General features: G+C 44.7%; 1 protein-coding gene across 1 annotated transcript in view; it reads right to left on the reverse strand.

The window, feature by feature from the left end:
- Positions 1–1,218: 1,218 nt before the first annotated feature.
- The window catches only part of SLC5A2 (solute carrier family 5 member 2), a 144,344-nt gene continuing 123,593 nt past the window's right edge, over positions 1,219–21,969 (reverse strand). Inside the window, exons 12-15 of the mRNA XM_078650604.1 lie at positions 20,446–20,614; positions 13,027–13,242; positions 3,662–3,794; positions 1,219–1,551 (exon numbers count right to left, since the gene is read on the reverse strand). Coding sequence (XP_078506730.1) covers positions 1,325–1,551; positions 3,662–3,794; positions 13,027–13,242; positions 20,446–20,614 — 745 coding nt within the window. The 3' untranslated portion in view covers positions 1,219–1,324. The remainder of the gene's footprint in view (positions 1,552–3,661; positions 3,795–13,026; positions 13,243–20,445; positions 20,615–21,969) is intronic.

Genomic DNA, 21,969 nt, shown 5'->3' on the forward strand with positions numbered 1-21,969 from the left:
TTTTGCCAACTTTGAAAACCACATAATGGGGCAGATTAGGATGGCGGACGGACTTGCGTCCGTCCGCCATCCCAGAGGTGGAGGGACCGTCCGCATGGACTGCGGAGGTCCCTCCATGCAAATCAGGATGTGACCGCCACCCTGGCGGTCACATCCTGGATATTTAACATTGCGGCGGGTGCTGCTTCAAGCAGCACCCGCCGAAATGTTAAAAGTGCATGTGTAACATTTACATGCACAAAGCGGCAGGCACCGCGCGGTGCCTGCCGCTTTGTGCATGTAAATGCTGGGGGGTACCATAGGTACCCCCCATGTGCACCCCCCACCCGCCTACGCCCTGGGGGCCCGCAACGGGCCCCCAAAAGCAAAAGTACACATGCTTTTCCACGGCGGAAAAACCGCAGCGGAAAAGCATGTTTACTAATGCTTCCTAATTTGGCTGGCGGTGTCTGATAGACACTGCCAGCCAAAGGAGAGCTTTTCCGCCGCGGTTGTAATCCGACCGCGGCGGAAAAGCAGCGGACAGAATCCAAGACCCACCAGCCATCATAATGCGGCTGTGGGTCTTTGGTGACTCCGCAGAGGATTTTCCGCCTCCTCCGGGCCGGCGGTGGCTTCCGCCGGCCCGGAGGAGGCGGAAAATCCTCTATCATAATCGGCCCCAATGTGTGCCATTTCATAAGGCAGTTCTTGTAGAACTGAAGCTTGTAGTCCAATTGTAGTAAAGAGGAGGCTGGACTACGTCATGTTAGTAAATAGGATTTTTCATATGTGGAGTAGATGTGTGGAGAAATAGTAATTTATGTTTTTGTAAGCGGCTGTTCAAAATGACATGGTTAGTGATTCTCATTGTCTTAATGCAAACAAGCTTGTGCTTCAGTTGGAAAGTTACAATTTCTAGGGTTTGCACAGAGAAGAAATGATTGGGATGGTGTACAGCAATTCGACTTTGTTGCAATAAATCAATCTAAAATTCTAAAATGGATAGGAAGTGGGTCTGCTGTTAGGTTTATGTGTCACTTTTTTTGTCAGTAGAGATTTGAACAGGATCAATACTGAAATCATTTACCTCCATTTGAAGTCATTTCCACTGCATTACATTTCAAAAGCCGTACACAAAAAGGCATAAATTACTCAATTTTTGGCACATGCAGAACCGAAACGTGGGATCCGTGTTTGAAGGACTTATTGTTTCGTGTTCTTCTCTTGAATTTAAAAAAAAACATTTTAAAGTATTTTTGGGAGACGTGTGCTAACCAGGTTTATGTCCCTTGCGAAGACGCTGAGTGCTTGTGGTCTTCACAGAGTTTTCAGGTTTCATGCCTTAGGCGTAGTAGGCCCAAAGAAAGATGGCGATGCTCATCATGATGACTGCGTTGATGTTGACCACTTTGCTCCAGATGGGGTCCTCGGAGATGTCGGTGAGCCGCCGCATCTCTTCCTCCAGCTCCTCTTTGGTTGGCTCCTGCCCACTTGCTGAGGCTTGAGAGCTAAGGCCACAGAGTGAATCACAGCAGCGACGTGGGCACGTCTGCTCGCTTGCCACTGGGTCTGTAAGAAGACAGCAGGCAATAGTTGAGGGGCTGCGAGGTTCACATATTATCAGTGTGGTGTTAAGCAAAACGAAATGTCCATGCAGATAAGGTGTGCCTTACTAAAATAAAACACTTATGGGTGCCCCTTTCCATAGGTTGTAACTGGCATCAACTACATCATCCTTGCTTGTGCAGAAACTCAAATCACAGTGTCTTTCTGCAAGTTGCTGTGCAGTAAGATCTGCTCTACCAACACATCGATTTCATTCTTTCTCCTTTAACAATTTTACCGATTACTGCAATCTTCCCCACTTTCTGAGTCGGAGTTGCTCACTTTGAGTCATTGATACACTTTTAGCTTCAGTCGATCTGATTCATTTGCAGGGACCAGTCCTAATTATGCCACAGTAAACCAGTTCTTACGCTAATCTTAACCCCATCCTTTGCAAGGTTAAACCCAGTTCCACTACTTGTCTTGCTTTGTTTATCCCTTTTCTCGACTATTTGAGCCCCTTGGAGAGAATTGTCTCACCCTCTGCTACACACGTTTTAGGTCTGGCGTTAGCCAAGCCCTTTTGATTTTTAGGTCAGCGTTGGCCAAGACCTTTTGATTTTACTAAAGTAATATGTATAATATACTTATTTAAAGTAGCTTTCAGCCACCTCTCTTCGTCTATTGGTCTGTTGTTTCATTCCCATTTTGCTTCTGCCTACTACAGCTTACAACGTGGGGCAATGGGTCAGCCTACTTAAGCCTCTGGTTAACCTGACTGAGTGACTGCGTTTTGCTTTTTCAAAAGGTGGACATTCGCACACAATGTATGTCCCTTTAGTGCTAGATTTGCCTGATGTGATAGTAGCACGCATTTGAAGTGAGCACAGGGCACATTCAAACTTTCACAGTATACCTTCCTTATTGTGTACCTGAACTCTATTTCGCTCATGGTTATTTAATAAACTTTGCCCAGGAAGAAATACAAACTTCATCATGTTTAATTTGCAGCAAACGTGTAACAGTTTTATTTAAACATCGGTTTGGTGTAATTTGGCTTTTAGTATTCAATATTTTATACTGTGAACCCTCTTTACTTTCTTCTTTCCATCTTCTTTCTTTCCTTTGTTTCATTTTTCTTTCCTTTTTGCATTCTTTCTTTCTTTCCTTTTTTCTTCCATTCATCTTTGCTTTTCTTAATTTTTTTAGCTTTTCCTCATCTTTCCTTCTTTTTGGCTTTCTTCCTTTTCTTTCCTTCTTTCTTTTTGCCTCCTTTGCTTTTTCATTCATTCTTTACTTTTTCTTTTATTGTTTCTTCCTTTCTTTTCTGTCTTTCTTTCTTTCTCTTTTGTCTTATTTCTTATTTTTCCCTTTTTGCCTCCTTTGCTTTTTTCCTTTTTGCATCTTTATTTCTTGCTGTCTTTACCTTTTTCTTCTTTCTATCCTCTTCTCGTTGCCTCCTTTCTTTCCTTCTTTCTTTTCCTTCTCTACATTCGTCATTCCTTCTGTCTTCCCTTTTTTTGCTCTTTCCTTCTTTCATTTTTTCTTCTTTCCCTTTTCTTTCATTTATTCTTTTTGCCTTCTTTCTTCCTTTTTGCCTTTCTTCCTACTCTTTTTCTGCCCTCCCTCCCTTCTTTCCTTTCTTCTTTTTGCCCTTCTTTCTTCGCATTTTGTCTGCCTTCCTTACTTTCTTGCCTTCTTTCTCAAACACAAGACTAGCAGCTAATTCTAGACCAATAACTTTCTCAGGTCTGTGTTAGCCAAGACATTTTAATTTCACAAAGTATTTGTAACATATTTACATAGACTTCATCCATTTGTCTGTGACTGTGTTAGTCACAGGTTTCTTACACCTACTCCATCATGCATCAAGGGGCAATGTTAGCCCAATTCACCCATTGACTGACTTCACTAAGAGTGGCATGCTGCCCTTACTCAAGGACCAAATCCACACATAAGCTAGGTCCTTCACGGTCGGGTGTACCATGGTAATGTGTACTTTTTTGAGGACCAGATAAACACTTTTGCCTTTAGCCAATGTTTTTTTAGAATTAATGTGAGCCATGCAGCTTCCAGAACAATAAGACTGGTTCGCCAACGTGAGACCTCTTGGCTTAGCTAATGCTTGTTTCACCTTCTATTTTCATCGTGGGTCCAGTTGGGCCATTCTTTACTGTGGTCTCGGTGTTCTCGCTCTTTTCGTCCTCCGCGTCGAGATCCACACGCTCCTCTGTGCTGAATCTGAGACTGTAGACCAAGCGATGGAGCTGCAGAAAGAGTCAGAGCAACCCAATGTTACCCAGTGTGTGGGTGTGAGGCAGGCACGTTTGAGAGAGGAGAAGGTGGGGGAGATGTAAGCAAGCGATAGGCACAAAATGGATAGTAAAATCAATAGTTGAAAGGGTACAAACAAAGAGTGATGACATAGGACCCATTGTGTGTGCCCACCATGACGGCCAATATGGTGTCTAGCACTAAAGGAAGCAAGATTGCATTATGTAATGAAGTAAAACTGGTAGGCACGGATGTGAATGTGGTGAGTGGTTGTCAGACTATAGGACCAGATGGTGGAGAGTAGACAAGGAAATGAGTTGGATTGGAAGACTCTACTCTGAAGTGACTAGTTGAAGGTGAAATAACTTTTCATGGTGAAGTGTGAGGTAGGATTACTGAGGCACAATTCTATTTGGAGGAGTAGGGGAGACTGCCAGCAGAGGAGCATTTGTATCTTTGTTTTATAGACTTTAAATCCGCATTTGACTGTGTTAACCGTAAATTACTCTGGAAAAAATTAGAAAAAATGAAAATTCCATTCCCCCTACTTAAGTTAATCTGCCTCCTATACTCAGAGACATGGGTGAGTGTGAGGATGGGGGATGGTCACACACTAACCAGGGAGATCCCAGCTAATGAAGGTCTTAAGCAAGGCTGTGTTTTAGCCCCCCTTCTTTTTAACTTGTTCCTTGCGGACCTACCAGGAATATTGGATGAGGAAAATGCGCATCCCCCGAAATTAGCTGACAAGCGGCTCACATGCTTGATGTACGCGGATGATGTCATACTTATGAGCCACACAAAAGTGGGCTTACAGCGTTTAATGAGAAGGACCTATATCTATTCTAAAGAGAACGGGATGGTTATAAATGAGACCAAAACCAAGACTATGGTAGTTGCCAAAAACGCTAAGTTGAAACACAAAAGCCAATGGTTCATGGACAACATAGAGCTTGAACAAGTCGAGGTCTATAAATACCTGTGCGTACTATTTGATTCAACGGGCAATTACCAGTCACATAAGAGCGAAGCTCAAAGAAAAGCGAAAGCACTAGCAGCTGCATTTAGAATTGTGCAGAAGTCGCTTCCCACCCTGGCGTATGGCCCTCTACTGAGCATTGTCGGTGCAAAACTCCTACCCACTATTGCTTATGGAAGTGAAGCTTTAATGGGAAAAGACACTGATATTTTGAACAAAATCATATCCAGAGTATATCGAGTGTTATTTCATCTCCCAGTGAACGCTTCCCCGGCGCAAGTAAGGCTGGAGTTTGGCCTAACCAATCAACAGTTTGCAAGGCAAGGCCATTTTATAAAAGTCTGGAATCAAATAAAAAGTGACCAGAAAAACGAGATATCGATGCTCTTATGGAGAGAAATAAATAAGGATACCAATTCTTCTGCAGCCCTATATCTTAGAGATGCAATTAATGAGTTTGGGGTCATGTCTATGTGGGAAATGAATATAACCAAGGCATCATTCAAGAATATCATTAATAAAACCGCAGCCCACCTATCCATCATAAAGGATAAGGCTACCCTTACCAAGAGGAAACATGCTTGGATAGTGCTAAATGGATACAAGAAGAAGGAGATACAACAATATCTGATAACCCCGTGGACGGAAAAAAACAAGCAGGTTCTCCTTAAAGCAAGATTTGGATCTATGCCAGGGCTATGTCATCTTCCCCCATGGGAATTTCAAGAAACCCAAACGCTATGCAGACTACGCAATAGGGGTGAGGAAAACATTCAACACCTTCTGTGTATTTGCCCGGTACTCCTTCAAGAGAGAAAAACATTGCTGAAAGTTCATCTCAAGTCACGTGGCATACGGTCATGCAGGCAGGCCGTGATTAAATGTATGATCCCAAATGACTTCATTTTAAACTCCTCTTTTGTAAAGTTCCTACTGTTAGTTAAAAGGAAACTTGGCGACGTAATTATTGCAAATACTTAATGGATTGTAAGGTCATTAATGACATTTTATATGATTTTAACTGGAATTTAACTTTTAAATTGTTCTAGTGTGGAATGTTGTAAGATTTTAATAATCATCACAATAAACTACTTGGACTTTGACCCAGTGTGTGACTGCAGTCAGTGCTTAATTTGAGTCTGTGATTTCAGGTGCTCAGTACTTAATTGCCAGCACCAGTAGGTATGACGGTCTGCCACATGTTGGCGATGTTTGTTTAATTTAGAGATGAGTACAACAGTTGTTTATCAATTCACTGTACATTAAAATGACTAATAACTGCGGGCAAAGCCATTCTTATATCTTTGTTTGTCTGGAATTGTTTGAACTGTCACACTTTGATGAGTGTTATGGTTAGTAGTGGTATTGGTACGGTCATTGACAGTGCTGGCTGGAGCAAAGAGTGGTGCATGTGCAGTAGGCTCCGGACGAGGTTCTGTGCACTTATTAATATTTTTATGTTTCTAATTAAGCACTGTGCTGCACAAGAGAATGAAACTGGACGTGTGTGGGTTAAGGGGAATGTTGGCAACACTATCCCAGGATGGTATCCATGGGAGGATATTGGTATTGCACAGGGTAAGACTTGGGAGCGAGTGCCATTGGGGCTTTCAGGATTGAGGGGTGACTGAGTCACAGTAGCATGACTGAATTTGATTCATGTAGAACACACAATGATGTTTTCTTTGGGGTGTGCAATTTAGGGGTGCAGAATTGCCTATGCATTACAAAGTTGTGGCACCTGGCCCATTCATTTTTTCACAAACCCAATCCAGCTGGAGTCATCTAGCCTTTTTGATGAGTCGGACGCCCCCCGGCCATCCGACTTCACGGTGGGTGTGCGAGTCGGACGGCCGGGGGCAGCCCGATCTGCGCATGCGTCGGATTCGACCGCACCTCGGTGGAATGTCCACCGCGACGAAAAGGCTAGACTGGGTTCCCCTCTGTTTTCCTCAGCGACTTTGGTGTTGAGCTAAGTTCCGTTCTCGTTTTTAGGCCAAGCTTTCAAGACCTGTTGTATATACTTTGCATATACTTCTTTGTGGGCTTACAGCCCACTCACTGCTTTTCATTTGTTTGTTTCAGTGTCCTTCAAAAATCCTTGGTTGCTAGTGGTCAGTCCTTCCTCTTTGTCTCTCCTTTTTGTCTTTCAATTTCTTCTGCGGAGCAGGGACCAATTACTGTATCTTTACACTTTAGTTATTTGTTTTTGGGCACTATTTTAAAATGTCTTTCCTGCTTGTGTTACACTGTGGGTGGTGTTCAGCTCGCTCGAGACTAGTGCCAGTTGCTGATCCACTAGAATCCACATTTACTCAACATATTCTGTATGAGAAGGAAAGCAAGGGTCGTAGTTTGGATGCCATTTTGGGCCAGCCTCCTTCTGGTTGTCACTAGGCGGCATTCTGTACGTTTTTTTAACTTCTTCAATGGGTATGGTCTCTGTGCCAGCCTTCTTTCTTTGCTCCACCAGAGTTGACTCTCTGTGGTAGCTGCAATGATGTGCAAACTTTTTATCACTTGTAATCCCAGAGCATTTGTATGTATTCTAGGAAGTAAAGCAAAGTATTTCCAACAATAGAGACGCTAAGTGTTTGTTACTCAAATGATCTGTAATTATGGCCTGGGCTTTAGATTGGAAATAATGCATTGTTCTATGTAAGGGCAAACACCTCTCATTCAACGTTAGTCAGATGTCATTTATGAATTTTTAAACCAGGGACTTGCAGCTGCTTTCAGTGTTTTGAATATTTATGTCTTATTAACTAAGTGTTCTGGGCACCGGTCATGGTGTAGAAACTGTGTGTATGCTGGTTGTCTGAAGTCCATACATACCAGCTGTCCTGGCTGTCTTTTGGCACCTGAACGGGGGGGAGCATTCTCTGTCCAAAGGCTGTTTTATAGAGGCTGAGTGAACATCGCAATTCAGTTGATGGCCTGCTATGCTTGGCAGCATGGTTCGTAATTGTGAGCGAGATACTAAGAATCAAGAGGGGGGCTGCGAGAGACTAAGAATCAAGAGGGGAGCTGCGAGGTTCAGTTCAATAAGCCAATAAAGGAGACTCTGAATGCAGTGAATATGGTTTACTGGCCTTATTAACTGGTCAAACAAATTAAATCCTATTGGAAAGTATTGCACAATTTCATTTGCAGGAGGGTGCAGTGTTTGTCTCAATCTCATACCAGGGTGTGTCTCATAACAATAACTTATAGGTGCTGGCTGTCTTCAGCGCAACCCTTTCTGACAAGCATTTGCAATGCAATCGGTTTTGCCTTTAGGACTTTATAAGTATTTAGCTATGCAGCACATTATTGTGGGTACAGCAACATTTATTGTTCTGCTGTGCACGAAGTATGGAAAGGGTGCAGTACTGCAGGCTGTCACAAGGTGTCCCTTGGGACTTCTTATGTCCACATAAGGTACTGCACCCTGCAACGTGGTTACAAAAAGTATATGGCGCGTCAGCCAGAGTTTCTCGACTGGGGATCTGTGTTTCTGCTGTCGGCTTAACATCCTGTGATTATGGGCTGATCCTTTCATTTCCCTGGAGCTCTTGGATAGCTGGTTATATAAATGAAAGCTACTAATTTAAAATAACGAGAAGAAATTAATGCAGTGATCTCGGAGGTGGGGATGGACAAGCAGTGTTGTGAGAGTGCAGTACCACATGCTGTCACTAGGTGTCCCTTGGGACCTCCTTTGGCCACATAAGGCATTGCACCCTGCAACATGGATAGCAAAAGAATATGATGCCGTGGTGAGAGCTGCCGGCTAGGGATCGGGGGATCCGAGTCTGGTGTTGGGTCAGTATCCTGTGTTTATGGGCTGATCCTTTAATTTCCCCCGAGCAACTGGATAGCAGCGCTATATAAATGAAAGCTACTAATTTGAAATAATGATAAGAAATCAGTGCAGCGATCTCCGAGGTGGGAGCGGCGGAGACGGCAAAGGCCGATTAAACGAAGGGCACTGCACTGCAAATCATGCGTAAATTAACCAAACAAAAACATTTGTAAAACTAGCAATGGACTCGCAGGAGTGGAGGGGAACAGCGAGCCGTGTTGTGAGAGGGGGAGGCATGGGGAAATTAAAGAACAGCAAGCACATGAAGTGGACCGAAGTTTCATTGCACATCTAAACAGAACACTTCATGAGCAAAGAAGAGGGCCAACCAAAAAAAGAGTGATCTCAAAGTATAAAACGCCTGGAGAGTAAAAACGCATGTAACGTGGGCAGTCCTCATGGGAGGATACAAAATTCGAAAAGGAGGGACTACTAAGTGTGTTCACCAATAAAAAAGCCAGCATTTCTAAAGGACAGCAAGAAGAACCATAGAAAAAGATGGGTGTTTTTTTGAGCCATTTTCCTAGATACAGCGTATCTTGCATGCGATGCCTAGGCAAGACCTAAAAACACACTGGTAGTGACTGGGCCTCGCCGGCTTTCACAGACCTGGTTTAAGGATGGCTACTTTAAACTGGTTATTGTTAAAAGCTTGCGCAACCTTCCAGCCTGGTACTGGAAGAATAGATTTCAGTTGCTTGTTCATTTCACGTCCGATCCGAAAGCACGATAAACGTTAAATCCAATTACTTTAAAAACATTTTTTTAAAGATGTCACGTATGTGAAATTATTGTCACAAAAACCACACACCGCTTTCGAGGTGGACCCCTCATGCATCTCTGTGCCTGAACTGGCCATTTTTTAGTCAGCTACACTTTTATGCCCATACTTTTAAAACAAAACTTATAATAGGAAAGGAGAAAATTCCAAGTTTTAGAATGCAAAGTGTGATTTTTGTATTTTTTTTAATACAATCACAGGGCGGTCACAGAACTGCCAAGTGGTCCAGGCAAGAGTAGCTCATCCAAGCCTGTTTTTTTCTTTTTTTAGCTCATCCAAGCCGTTTTTTTGTATTTTTTGGCTTCCTAGGACTTGTAGCCCTGATGTTCTAATGGAATAAATAGCACTGCAATTCCCAGAATGGTATGCAAATCAATGGATACTTGGGCAAGGGCGCAAGGAACTTGAGAGCATTGTTAAACCTGACATTTGTTGAGTGGCAGGTGCGAATAAAGTTGCCAGATGGCTTCATGTCGTCAAGGACAACGTGTTCTAGGCCTGGGATTTTCGTTTAATTGGCGCGTTCTGGGAGTTAGTCTTGGTTCATTGCAAGTGAACCAGCTGAACAAACCGCTCAAAACAAAGATTTCTAAAAGGAAATCCAAGACTGGAACACAGTACCATCTGGTTACCTTGGGTAATAAACCAGGACTGACTTTTGGCTACAAATACACTTCTCTCACGTTTCCCAGGTCCATGCATGAATATCCCATCCAGTGCATGTGGAATTGGCGTCCTGGAAATTGCAAACAGACCAGATTACTCTTGGCACAATATTTCCAACGTGGAGCAGGCATTTACCAACGTTCCGCGGACCTGTGGAAAGTTCTGACCGGTGATAGTGTCCCATACCAACTGTAACTCCTATTAACTGATAATACCGAGAACCCATTGCTGCTGTCTGCATTAAGGGCTATTTAACACTCGCCTTTCTCATGGAAGGTAGCATTCAACAAGACTCTCACGGCTTAGGGTATGCATGGATCACACTACTGATTCTGACACTGCCTTCCTTCAGGGGCTTCAGGAAGGTGGCATTTGTTAATACTTATATGAGCACCAGTTACATTTACACATGGTCACATTCATGTTGTTTCAATACCACATAACACCACTCTATCACATAGCAACAAACCACATAAATACACTCCACACCATGCCACCTAATTCCAACCTGCATAATTTCACTCAGTACCAGACAGTACCACACCACACCACACAATTCATCTCCACACATTTCCATTTCACACCCCATAAATCGACAGCAAACCACATAATTCAACTCATTAACGCAAGTACACACCACACCACATACATCCAATCCACACCACAAAATTCCACATATTGCCACAAAATTTAACAGCACTCCACATAATTAAACTCCACTACATACCATTCCACATAATTCCACTATGACACACAATCCCACTTCACATAATTCTACTACACGCAATATCACATATTTACTATCCACATAATTCCACTGCGCACCATGCCACATAATTCCACTACACAAATCCACTCCACACCACACAATTCCTCGCAGCGCCATTCCACAACTAACCATTCCAATCTAACCCACATAATTCCACTACATACCACATACATCCACTCCACCCCATAACACATGGGTAAAAGACCTTGCCATCAGGGCACGAGTCCTAAAAAGAGAAGTGGGGGGAACGCTGTCACCGGAAGTGACGTCACGACAGGAAGTGACGTTACAAAAGGTGCGCTCCGATCTCGTCCCAGAGAGGCCAAAGAGTGAAGTCCAGCTGTTTGGCAGCGGGGACGGCGTCCACCCGGTAAAATAAGTGGGGGGACGCCGTCCACCCGCGTGGTACCCCGACTCGAGCCCTGCTTGTCATTTACAGCACCAACGGCTCTAAATCTCAAAAAAGTGAGACTTTTCGGCTTTGCCAATGCTTGTTGTTTTCTGGAATTGATATGCACTCAAATAACTCGGAAGGCATCTCTCCAAAAAGGTGATCCCTGGGTCAGTGGCTGAGTGAGATAAGAATCGGATATGTTTACAGTGCAGGCCGGGAGAATTGAAGGAGGGTGCGGATATTTAGGAATGGGAGAAGAATTCCAACTCCTTACAGAAAGGTGTGTTTCTTCACGGTGTCCGTAGCCACTTACATATGCAAGCTGCAGAAACTCTGTCGAGTAAAGGGAAGCTTTCTGATGTTAAATGATTGTGTTTGGGTCACAATAGACACCTTTCTCTTTACCTGCTAGTTTGCTGCTGCAAAGCGCACAAAGCCCCTATGTCTCCACTTAGATGCATGGTTACCCCATTGTTTGAGGCTCCCCTTCAGATTTGGATGACCAGTGCTGTACTGCCATAGTAGCCAATCCCATTGCGGGTTTTTTTCCATGATTTTCCCGAACATATACATTTTGCCAGAGGAATATGCACCACTATGAGAACTCCCTCTGTTGCCTTTCATTTCAGCCCTGGAAGAGGCCCAATTATGACGCGAGGACATCCTAGCTTCTCGCTCTGCTCCTCGGTTCACCTGGAGTTCTGGCCAGGTCACCAGTGTTGTGGGCCGCATAGAGTAAGGTGTGGCTGACTCAAGTCAAGAGACCCCTACCTATTTCTGCATCTTTAGCTGAAATTGGCACTACGTCCACTGTTGAGCCTAATCCAGATTCCCCTTATCCTGAGCTCATGGTTATTCAGCATCTTGGTATAGTTTAATTTGTGGCAGCTATAACACTGTATGGTGCTTAACAGAGGAACCATTTTGTGTCCTTGCCTGTTTATTTTATTATGTGTATTTTATTGATTAAATATATTGTTGTAGATGTGCATGAATATTGATTAGATGTTGTTGCACCAGTGGTGTGATTCACTTCAGCAGAGTTGTTGGAGCAAGGGAGACCTTCTCATGTTTCATGCAATCATAAACCAAAGTCTAGCCTGTCCCTGACTCGAGCCAAAATCATTTGATGCATGCTCAAAACCGAAATAAAGATTACAAGAAAACTGTTGTAATACCCTGCACCTAACACTAGATGGCACGAGAGAGCATGGCCTACAACACATGTCCCAAACCATACTTTAATCACACGATATCTTTTCACCAATAGTCATGGGTAAGTGGTTCTGCCACAATGGAAATGGGACCAATGGGTTTTGGGTGCCTTGACCAAGCATCCTAGACCATGAGGGTCAATGAGTGGTGTAGGATTGTTGTAGTTTAAGACACTGATCAGGTGTAGTATCATGAATGAGGGTTACATTATGTATTCCTGTAAATGGTACAGTTCCAGAAATCAGTTTGCTTTGTTATTTTTCCACTGCCTTTTGATTTTATTTAGGGCAAGGTTGGGGTGAGGTGTATGATCCATGTGCCTTGAGGCTGCACTTATGGGTGCAGGTGAAGCAAGGTCTGAAAGGTTCAATAACGCAACATCTGGAAAGTTCTCTCAAGGCAGATTCTTGGATGTTGAGGGGTGTAGGGTGGCGGCGGGGAGGGATTCAGGATGCTGAGGGCTGCAAAAGTATTGGCATTGTGAAGTTAGTGTGAGAAACATAGCAGAGTGAGGCTGCAGTGAGGAAAATGTTAATGTGAATGCCATGGAGAGAGTGGCAATGGGTAATATGCTTACATGTTTTTCCTCGATGGCCGGGGTGCAGTAGGAGATGGCAAGGACCATGACACAGCTGCAGAAGAAGAGTATAATTGCAAAATAGAGGTAGTGCACTCCACAGATGATTCTTGGGCAGCGGCTGGGGAAGACGCAACTTCCTGCGCCGTAGGCGAATTCTGGAATCATACGGGCAAGTCCAATTAGAAGACCACCGATGAGGCCCCAAAACGCTCCCTGTAAAGTTGAGGAAGAGAGGAAACAGTCAGTGTATGGGGGAAAAGGTGTCTTAATGCCCAAAGAGCCAAGACCTAGGTCACTAAAACCAAATCCCAAACAACCAAAGACTGGGGGGCTAATTTAGTGTTTGACAGACAGTTTACTCTACCACAAATGTGGTAGAGCACCCTGTCTGCCAAACTCTCAGTTCGCCTGCTCTGTTTAGAGTTTGGGTAAACTGTAATGTTTATGCCGATGGAGCTTCTGCTGGCTCCACCAGTGAAAGCCAGATGGCTTGACTGACATTGAGCCATGGGACCAAGAACCTCATACAATCTAACGAATGTAGGATGGATATTCTGACACTTTTTTCCTGTTTGAAACTGCCAGGGAAAGCATAGAGATCCTGAACTAGAAAATCAATTAATGACCTCCACTTTGACTTTGAGAAAATTCCCAGCATATCAGGGGCATTTATTGTTTATCAAGAATAAACTCTCTCTTTGGGAGTTTGTTTTTGAAAAACAAAAAACTTTGCTTTGTGTAGGCGGTAAACCTAGAGCCACACATCAAAGCTTCAGTACCTTTAGAGCGTTTGTCATGGCAAAGGCCCCACTGAAAGCACAGAGGTCCATGCCTAGCAGGGTGAGATCTCTAAATATGTCAGACTGAAGACCACCAGGGGATCAGAGTACATCACACTTTTGCTGTGGTGGAATGGAGTACAGACTCCTATTGGCTAAATAAGCCCAGCAGTGCCCAAGGCCAAAGACATAAGTGCCGAAGGCCAAAGTCTTAATAATGCCCAGTGACCAATGCCCATTTCTTGTGACCCAAGACCAAGGCAAACAAGTCTGACCTAAACCCTTTAACAAGGGACAGATTCCCATTCTTCGGTTCATTGCTGTAAGGCCAAGTGCAGTGGCTTCACAATTAGTGACCAAAGACAAATCCCCAGTTATTACAAACCAAAACACCTATGTCAAAGACTAAAGGTTCGGTGACTGAAGGCAAAGATGCAACCACCAGTGGCAATCGTAATTTGACAAAGTCCATAGACTAAGTGACCAACCAGCTCATTGCAAATAACATCCAAATGAGAACCAACATAGCAAATGGCCTTGAACACATATGTTGAAGGGCCAAAACTGGACGAATAAACCCAAATACAGAGGGTAAAGATTCAGTACCAAGGCCCACTGGCAACAGCCACAGATTTGTTAATCAAGAGCAAACCAAGCCCAGTGACCAGTGTAAAAGAGCAAGTGCCCAATACTGATACCACAAACCTTGATAAAGGCCAAAATTCAATGAGCAATCCAAAGCCAAATTGGTCAAGGCAATAAGCCTAATTACCAATATCATAGACCTAATGACAAGTACTATAGATCCAATGACCAAAACCTTGATAACCAAAGACCCAATGAGCATGGCCAAAGACCTAAAGAACAAGGCTAAAGTCCCGAAAATCAAGCAAGGCTAATAACAGACACCACGACAAAGGAAGGATGCAATGATGAAGGCAGGAGACTCCGATGCCAGTGTTCCAATTAGCAAGACCCAAGACCAAAGAAGGAAGGGAAAAGATCAAAAACATGGTCAAAAACCCATTGGCCAAGGCCAAGAACCCATCAATTAAAATCAAACACTAAATTACCAAGGAAAGGGACTCAATGGCAAAAGACCTAAGTACCAGGGTAAAAACCCCAATTATCAATACCTAGAGGCTCACTGACTAAACCCAATATAAATCAGGTAAAAGTGTATTGACCAAACCCAAAGCCCTACAACGAAGATTAAATACTGAAATGCTATGGCCATATTCAGGTTCAAAGATCCTGTTATCAGGGCCGAGGACTGAAAGATTAAAGGCAAAGCTTCCAATAAGCTATGCCCAATACTAAATAATGATGGGTAAACACCAAAGTAAAAAGACACGATGATGAAGCTTAAGAAACCCAACGACCAAACCAACATCTCCTTAACCAGTATTGAAGATCTGATTATCATGACCAAAACCCAATTTCAAAGGTCACAGGCCAACTGAGGAAGGGGCAGAACTTGGAGATGAGGGCTAAGACCCAATAACCAGTGCCCACCCCTCAAATGTTTAATATCACAGATATTCAGTGACTGTGGACCAAAATCAGGTAACTGAATTCAAACTCCAAATGACCAGAGGTCAAGACCCAGGTAAGTAGGGCCAAGACTCACCAACCAAAAATGAAAAGATCTAGCGCCAAATGCCTGATGACCTAATAATCAAGGCCAGAGTCAGCTGGAGCCAATGATCAATGACTACAACTTAATAAGCAAGACCCAATGATCAAGATTAGACCCAATAATAAAAGCTACAGATCCATTTGTCAATCTAAAACCAAAACAACCCAGGTAAAATACATATGGCCTTATTCATGAAAAGTGTCACATCGCTGGGTTGAAACAGCGATGCAACACTTTTCAGTGTGCCATCCTTGCGGCAGTGCTCCATGTCGCAAGGATATACAGATAAATCTGGAATCCTGATGCGTCTGTCGGCACAAAAATTGTGCATTGCTTGGCAGGTTGGGCTGGACTATTCCCATGAGGAATAAGGTCAAGACTGCTTTGCATATGGCTGGGTCTGAACTGGGGTGGCGAAGTGAGCTAAAGAACGATGATGGATTCAACCCAGATCTGTGACTGGGGGTGAGTGTCTGAAAAGTTTCAGTGCTCCGTCCATCATCTCCTTGTGTTTTTGTTGTTCGCCCTAAGTTGGCAGGGTATGCCCAGGCGTGGGTCCCTTTCTCACTTCGCCACTGGATTCAAGCTAATCTGGCTGATCAGGGGTGTTAACCCAAAACTGGTCACAGGATGCTTGTTCCCGGTCCAGCGAAAACCTGGCTTGGCAGTTTGGGCTGGACTATTCCCATGAGGAATAGGGTCAAGACTAATTTGCATATGGCTGGGTCTGAACAGGGGTGGCGGAGTGAGCTAAAGAGCAATGATGGATTCAACCCATATCTGTGACTGAGTGTGAGTGTCTAAAAAGTTTCAGCGCTCCGTCCATCATCTCTTTCTGTTTGCATTGCTGGAGTGTGTCTGGAAACAGACGCAACTCCAGCAATGTGTAATTTCACATAGTGCAAGCCCCGTGTGAAAATGCCTGCGTCACCCCTTAAGGATTTGATGTAATGACGCAGTAGAAGTGACGGAGTGAAGTCTCATAGATTTCACAGCGCTACTTCTATGAGACTTTTCTGTGCCGGAACGCCCACCCTGCATATATTATACCTGTTGCAAGTATAATGTAGCCCAGGGGTTTACTAAGTGGCTCATCTGCATTGATCCGTCACTTTGTAAATATGGCGCAGTGTGGCACATTTTTTACGTGGCTGCAGCATCACAAAAAGTGATGCAATGGCAGTGTAAGGGCTTCATAAATGAGCCCCTTAATGAGTGTCAAGGCTGAATAGCAGCTGCCAAAGGGTGAATGAGCTCAGTCTGATACTGCAAATCCTTTTCCAAGACACAACAAGCTTGGCCAAAGATATAATGCACAAAGACAAATACATAAGACTACATTTTCAGGCTTTAAAGACTAATGACCATAGCCATAAACCAGTTGCTTAAACCTAAACAGAAGCTAAACTGTACTCCTCTATACTCGCGGGGCGGTTGCAGGACTTGATGCCGGCTCTGGTGCAGCCGGACCAGTCCGGCTTTATCAAAGGACGGCAAACTCATGACAACTTGAGACGTGTGGTCCACCTGATCGAAAAGGCTACTAGATTTCGTATCCCGGCGGTTTTGGTAGGCCTAGACGCGGAGAAAGCCTTTGACCGCGTCGATTGGGGCTTTTTACATCGTACCCTGGAGGCTTTTGGGTTTTCACCCCACTTCATATGAATGATTGAGGCTAATTACAGCAATCCTATGTCGAGAGTGTTGGTTAATGGCCACAGGTCCGGGCGCTTCCGTCACTCACGTGGGACACGTCAGGGATGTCCTCTCTCCCCACTCCTCTTCGCTCTAAGTATTGAGCCTTTGGCGCTTGCGATTTGGGAGGACGACCGTATCCTGGGCCTCCCCTTCTCCGGTGAACAGCATAAGATCTCGCTATTTGCGGACGACGTGCTGCTCTCGCTTAGAGATCCGGAACTATCGTTGCCATATGTTCATACGGTGCTCTCTGACTTTGAGAGGGTGGCGGGTTTCAGAGTCAACCTTGACAAATCTTATATCCTGAACTTGACTCTTCCCCCTGAGGGGGTACTCAGACTGCGAGCGCTTACCCCCTTACCGTGGTCGACCTCGTCTCTGTTGTATCTGGGAGTGCGTTTGACACCTACTCTAGGCGCCTTATTCTCGGCCAACTTTACACCAATGTTGACGACGATTCGCGCTGAACTTGAGAGGTGGAAACCGAAGTACATTTCTTGGTTGGGTAGGATTCATGCCCTCAAGATGGTCCTCCTCCCGAAGCTTCTGTACCTCTTTCAGGCGTTGCCCATACCAGTGGAGTTAGACTATTTCCGTCGGCTTAAAACTCTGATGTTGAAATATGTGTGGCAAGGGGGCAGGGCGCGACTCTCGTATGCAGTGCTTCGCCGTCCACGAACGGAGGGGGGGTGGGGTTCCCGGACATGCACTTGTATTATAAAGCGGCGCAATTGAGAATATTAGTGGAATGGTCACAACAACTTTCAGAAAAGCATTGGCTCCATATGGATCGATGTGTGGCCGGCAGATCCATTTGGGACCTGGCCTGGAAACCCAAGGCCGACCGGCCCAGGAATGCGTACATTAGCACCCCTACCAGCACGGTGTTGAAGGTTTGGGATACACTTAGTGGTGACGACCGATGGACCACCTTCCCATCTCCCTTTACCCCTATTCATTTTAACCCGGCTTTTCCTCCAGCATTGTCTGACGGATCATTTGACGTTTGGAGGGAGGGCGGATGCCGAGCTCTTACCCACCTGTTTCATGGGGCGACACCTCTTACCTTTCATAACTGTATGCGAGACTATGGGGTTCCACCCATTGAACGCTTCCGTCACCTTCAACTCTTACACTGGGCAACATCGACTGCAGTGGGGGACGCCGCTACTAGACCACTGACGAAGTTTGAGGCTTTTATTCTTCGCACGTCCACGATGAAGGGCACAATTTCCTTCCTATATAGGATGTTATTGGATACCGCGGTTTCCCCCCGCCCTCGTTACATGGACCACTGGGAGGCTACCCTGGGTAGGGACATTTCTGACTGCGAGTGGCGAAGCCTTTGGCGGGATGTACCGACACATAACCATTCCATAGATCTTAGAGAGGCTCACTTAAAACTCTTGTTTGACTGGTATTTATACCCCTCTAAGCTGCATCGAATCTTTTCGACTACCTCAGATAGATGTTGGCGGGGCTGCGGTATGTTAGGGGACTTCCGCCACATTTGGTGGGACTGTCCCACCATCTGTCCCTTTTGGTCCGAGATCCTGTCCCATATTAAAGATGTATTGGGCTATCCGGTTCCGAATTCAATGGAATATGTGCTGCTGGGACTTAGGGACCCCTTATTGGAACATCAGACTAGGGCTGATAAGCGCATGGTATGGCTGTGTTTAGGGGCGGCATAGTTGACATTAGCGGCCGCCTGGAAGAACCCATCTGCACCGGCCATTTCGTTATGGCACGCGCGGCTGTGGCGACTCTTGAGTATGGAGAGAATGTCTGATATATTTCTGGGGAACTTTAAAAATTTCATGTTTACCTGGGGTCCCTTAGTGAGATTCCTATCCCGAGGTCTTCCCTCTGCGGTTTGTCCCCCAGCACTTCGTGCATTACACCTATTTCAAATTTAACCATTCCGTGTGTGAAGTTGTGTGCATGGATGATGGTCGCCACCACCAGGGGAAGGGTGGGAGGGGGTGGGGTGGGGTGGGGGGATTGCGGGGTGTTGGGATGGGGTTGCCGTTTACTCTTAGTTGTGACATACCTTTCATGTGGAAGTGACCTGAGTGGCGTTCCAGACTACATATGCTTCTGGTTGGGGACGCCTCTTTGTAAACCCTTGGACAATTGCTACGGACTTGCCGCACCCTCCAAATCGGTGCTAGTAGGCGCACACGAACATAGACATGGGCGGCGACCAGCACAATGTATAGTATATGACTGGGGTCTCTATAGCAATATTATCAGCACCCCCTGTGTGGGGATATGTGGCGGTATGTCGCCAGTTCCATTACTCTTCTCTCCCTTTTGTCTTTTTCTTACTTCTTACTTTCTATTTCACTCTTGAGCAAATCAAAAAAATTTTTTTTTTTTAAAAAAACCTAAACAGAAAATGATAATGCCAGAGATCCATTAAGCCAATAATGAAAGCTAAATATTCTGTGATCATGCATAAAGACCAAATGGCTTAGGAACCAGGAAGGGATGACTAAGGTCCACTGACCAAAATCAAAGCCACACAACTAAGTTTAGTGATATAATTATCAAGACTCGAAGATCAATGGTAAACATACATTGGCAAGTCTCGAAACCAAAGATTAAACCTAAAACCTCAATGAACAAAGCAGAAGACTATGACGCAAGCTCTAAACACCCAAGTAATAAGGCCTAATACAAATTGGGGCAGGGCAAAGCCAAATATCCAGTGACCAAGGCAAAAGACGCAATATCCGATGTAAAAAACCAATGATCTGGCAAACGTCCCCATGACCAAGTGCAAAGCTGCAATAACCTACAAGATAGACTCAGAGATGTGAAACAGATACTTGGCAAACTTCTCCGATGAGAAAGGCAAAGACATAGACTGGGTGATTTCTATTTTGCCAACAACGGATGGCATACAAATCAACATTTTCCCATAATGTGGCCCATCTATTCCAAACACTCAGTGGTACTTCATTGAAGGTAGCTTGTAGCAACTACTACTCATAAAAATACAACCTTTTGTACAGGGCTTCTCCTCTGTAAATCCAGTTAAGTTCACTACCTGTTCCATCTAGAGGTTCATCTGGAAGCCTTTGCTCAGCTACTTTTGATCTACTTGGAATGCATGGGGCACACACATTGGAAGCTTTGTTGGTAGCTCTTGCTTAGCCTCTGGGCCCCTCAATCCCCATGCTTCAACTCCCATGGATCCCTCTTGAACTGTATTTTTCCTACTCTTCCTAGACCTGTCTATCCATTCCACTTGGGGCATTAATGTGTTAGCAAGAAAAAGAGGTTGTTGCTCACAGGTTCATTGACTCTCTTGACAAACATGGCGAGGAGGAAGACTGCAGCAATTGGTGGCGCAAGGAAGCTGGCAACTGCCTGGATGTAATCAAATAGTTGTCCACCCTGCGCAGCTTGAACCACTGGTATCCAGGCAATACTGACTCCCACCAGGAACAAGATCCAAACCCTGAGGAACAAAGGAGAAGAAGATGTACTTAATTTGATGAAGACCAGGCTCGGAGGTCTCCCTGCTTCCAGATGTCCCTCCCTCCATGCGATCCTACCAAATAGCTTCTCTACCTTGTGATGTCCTTTTCCAAGATGACCTTGTCCTTAGGTCTCTGTATAAGAATTTATTATAGTCCTAGAGCCTGCCATTAAAGGCTCCAGCGATAAAGGCCGAAGCTGAAGGCGACGGCCTTTAACAAGGGAGCGGCCTTTAATAGCCGGTAGAGCCTGCTAAGGCTATTAGAACATTCCACCCCTGGAAGGCAAATGTTCTAATTTGTCAAATAAAGGGCTCACCGAGCCTGAGGGGGTTGAAAACCCTTCAGGCTCCGCGAGGCATTTGTTAAACATCTGAATGTTGAAACTACGGGCTTCTATCGGCCATTAGAAGCCCGGGGCACTCCGTTGTTTTCAATGGCGCTCCCAACATTGCACTCCGTTGTTTTCAATGGCGCTCCCAACATTCCAATAGTGCTTATTAATTCTTAAGCATTTAAACCACGGATGCTCTAAATACGATATATGGAGAAACATTTAAAACAATGGCAGTCATATAAATTATTAGTGTGTGCATGTAGGGAATTACGTCGAGACAAGTGAGAAACTACCCAGCAATACATTCAATGCAGTACCGCCTGTTCGCATGGGATCAAAGCTCACAATTCTACAGATCCCAGTGAAGCGAAGCATGAGTAGCTTTGTGGCTCTTCAAGTAGATGGGTGTGGTCCTTGAGACTGCTTTGCTGTAGGTCAGGAAGGTAGAAACCTTTGGTTCAGTGTGGGAAGTGTTTCTGCGGTGCACATGGGGAGTATGGGTGTTGGCCAGGTCAGTCCTCTGAGGCCTCTGTGACTTTAGGTCAGTTTGTCAGTCATTCATTCAGTCAAATATTGCTGCTTTCATTGGAAATAGGTAAGCCAGATAGTACAGCGCGTTCAAAGGATTGCCAAGTGCCTCCTCTTTAGGCTTTGACATTCAGCGGCGCACCGGGGGATTGCCCGGTGCCCGCTATGGCCAGTCCGGCCCTGTGGCGATGGCTAGGAAATACAGCCAATGCTTACTCTGGGGGGGGGGCCTTTAATGCTTAGTTCATGCAGCACTTGTGTCTCACAATAAAATATTGTCCAAGCAGAGTTATTCATTTCATGAAAAGATACGACTTTATGTTCGTATATCCATAGTAACTTTAAGAAGCGTTCTAGCATAAATCAATATTTCCAGGTACTATCGCAGTTTATGTATAATTAGTTCTGAGGGATGGTAGAGCTGTACCATGGGAAATAGTTACGGGTCCATGAATGTGCGACGTCACTGTC

The sequence above is a fragment of the Lissotriton helveticus genome, chromosome 7 (genome assembly GCF_964261635.1).
Source record: "Lissotriton helveticus chromosome 7, aLisHel1.1, whole genome shotgun sequence".
NCBI classification, from domain to species: Eukaryota; Metazoa; Chordata; class Amphibia; order Caudata; family Salamandridae; genus Lissotriton; species Lissotriton helveticus.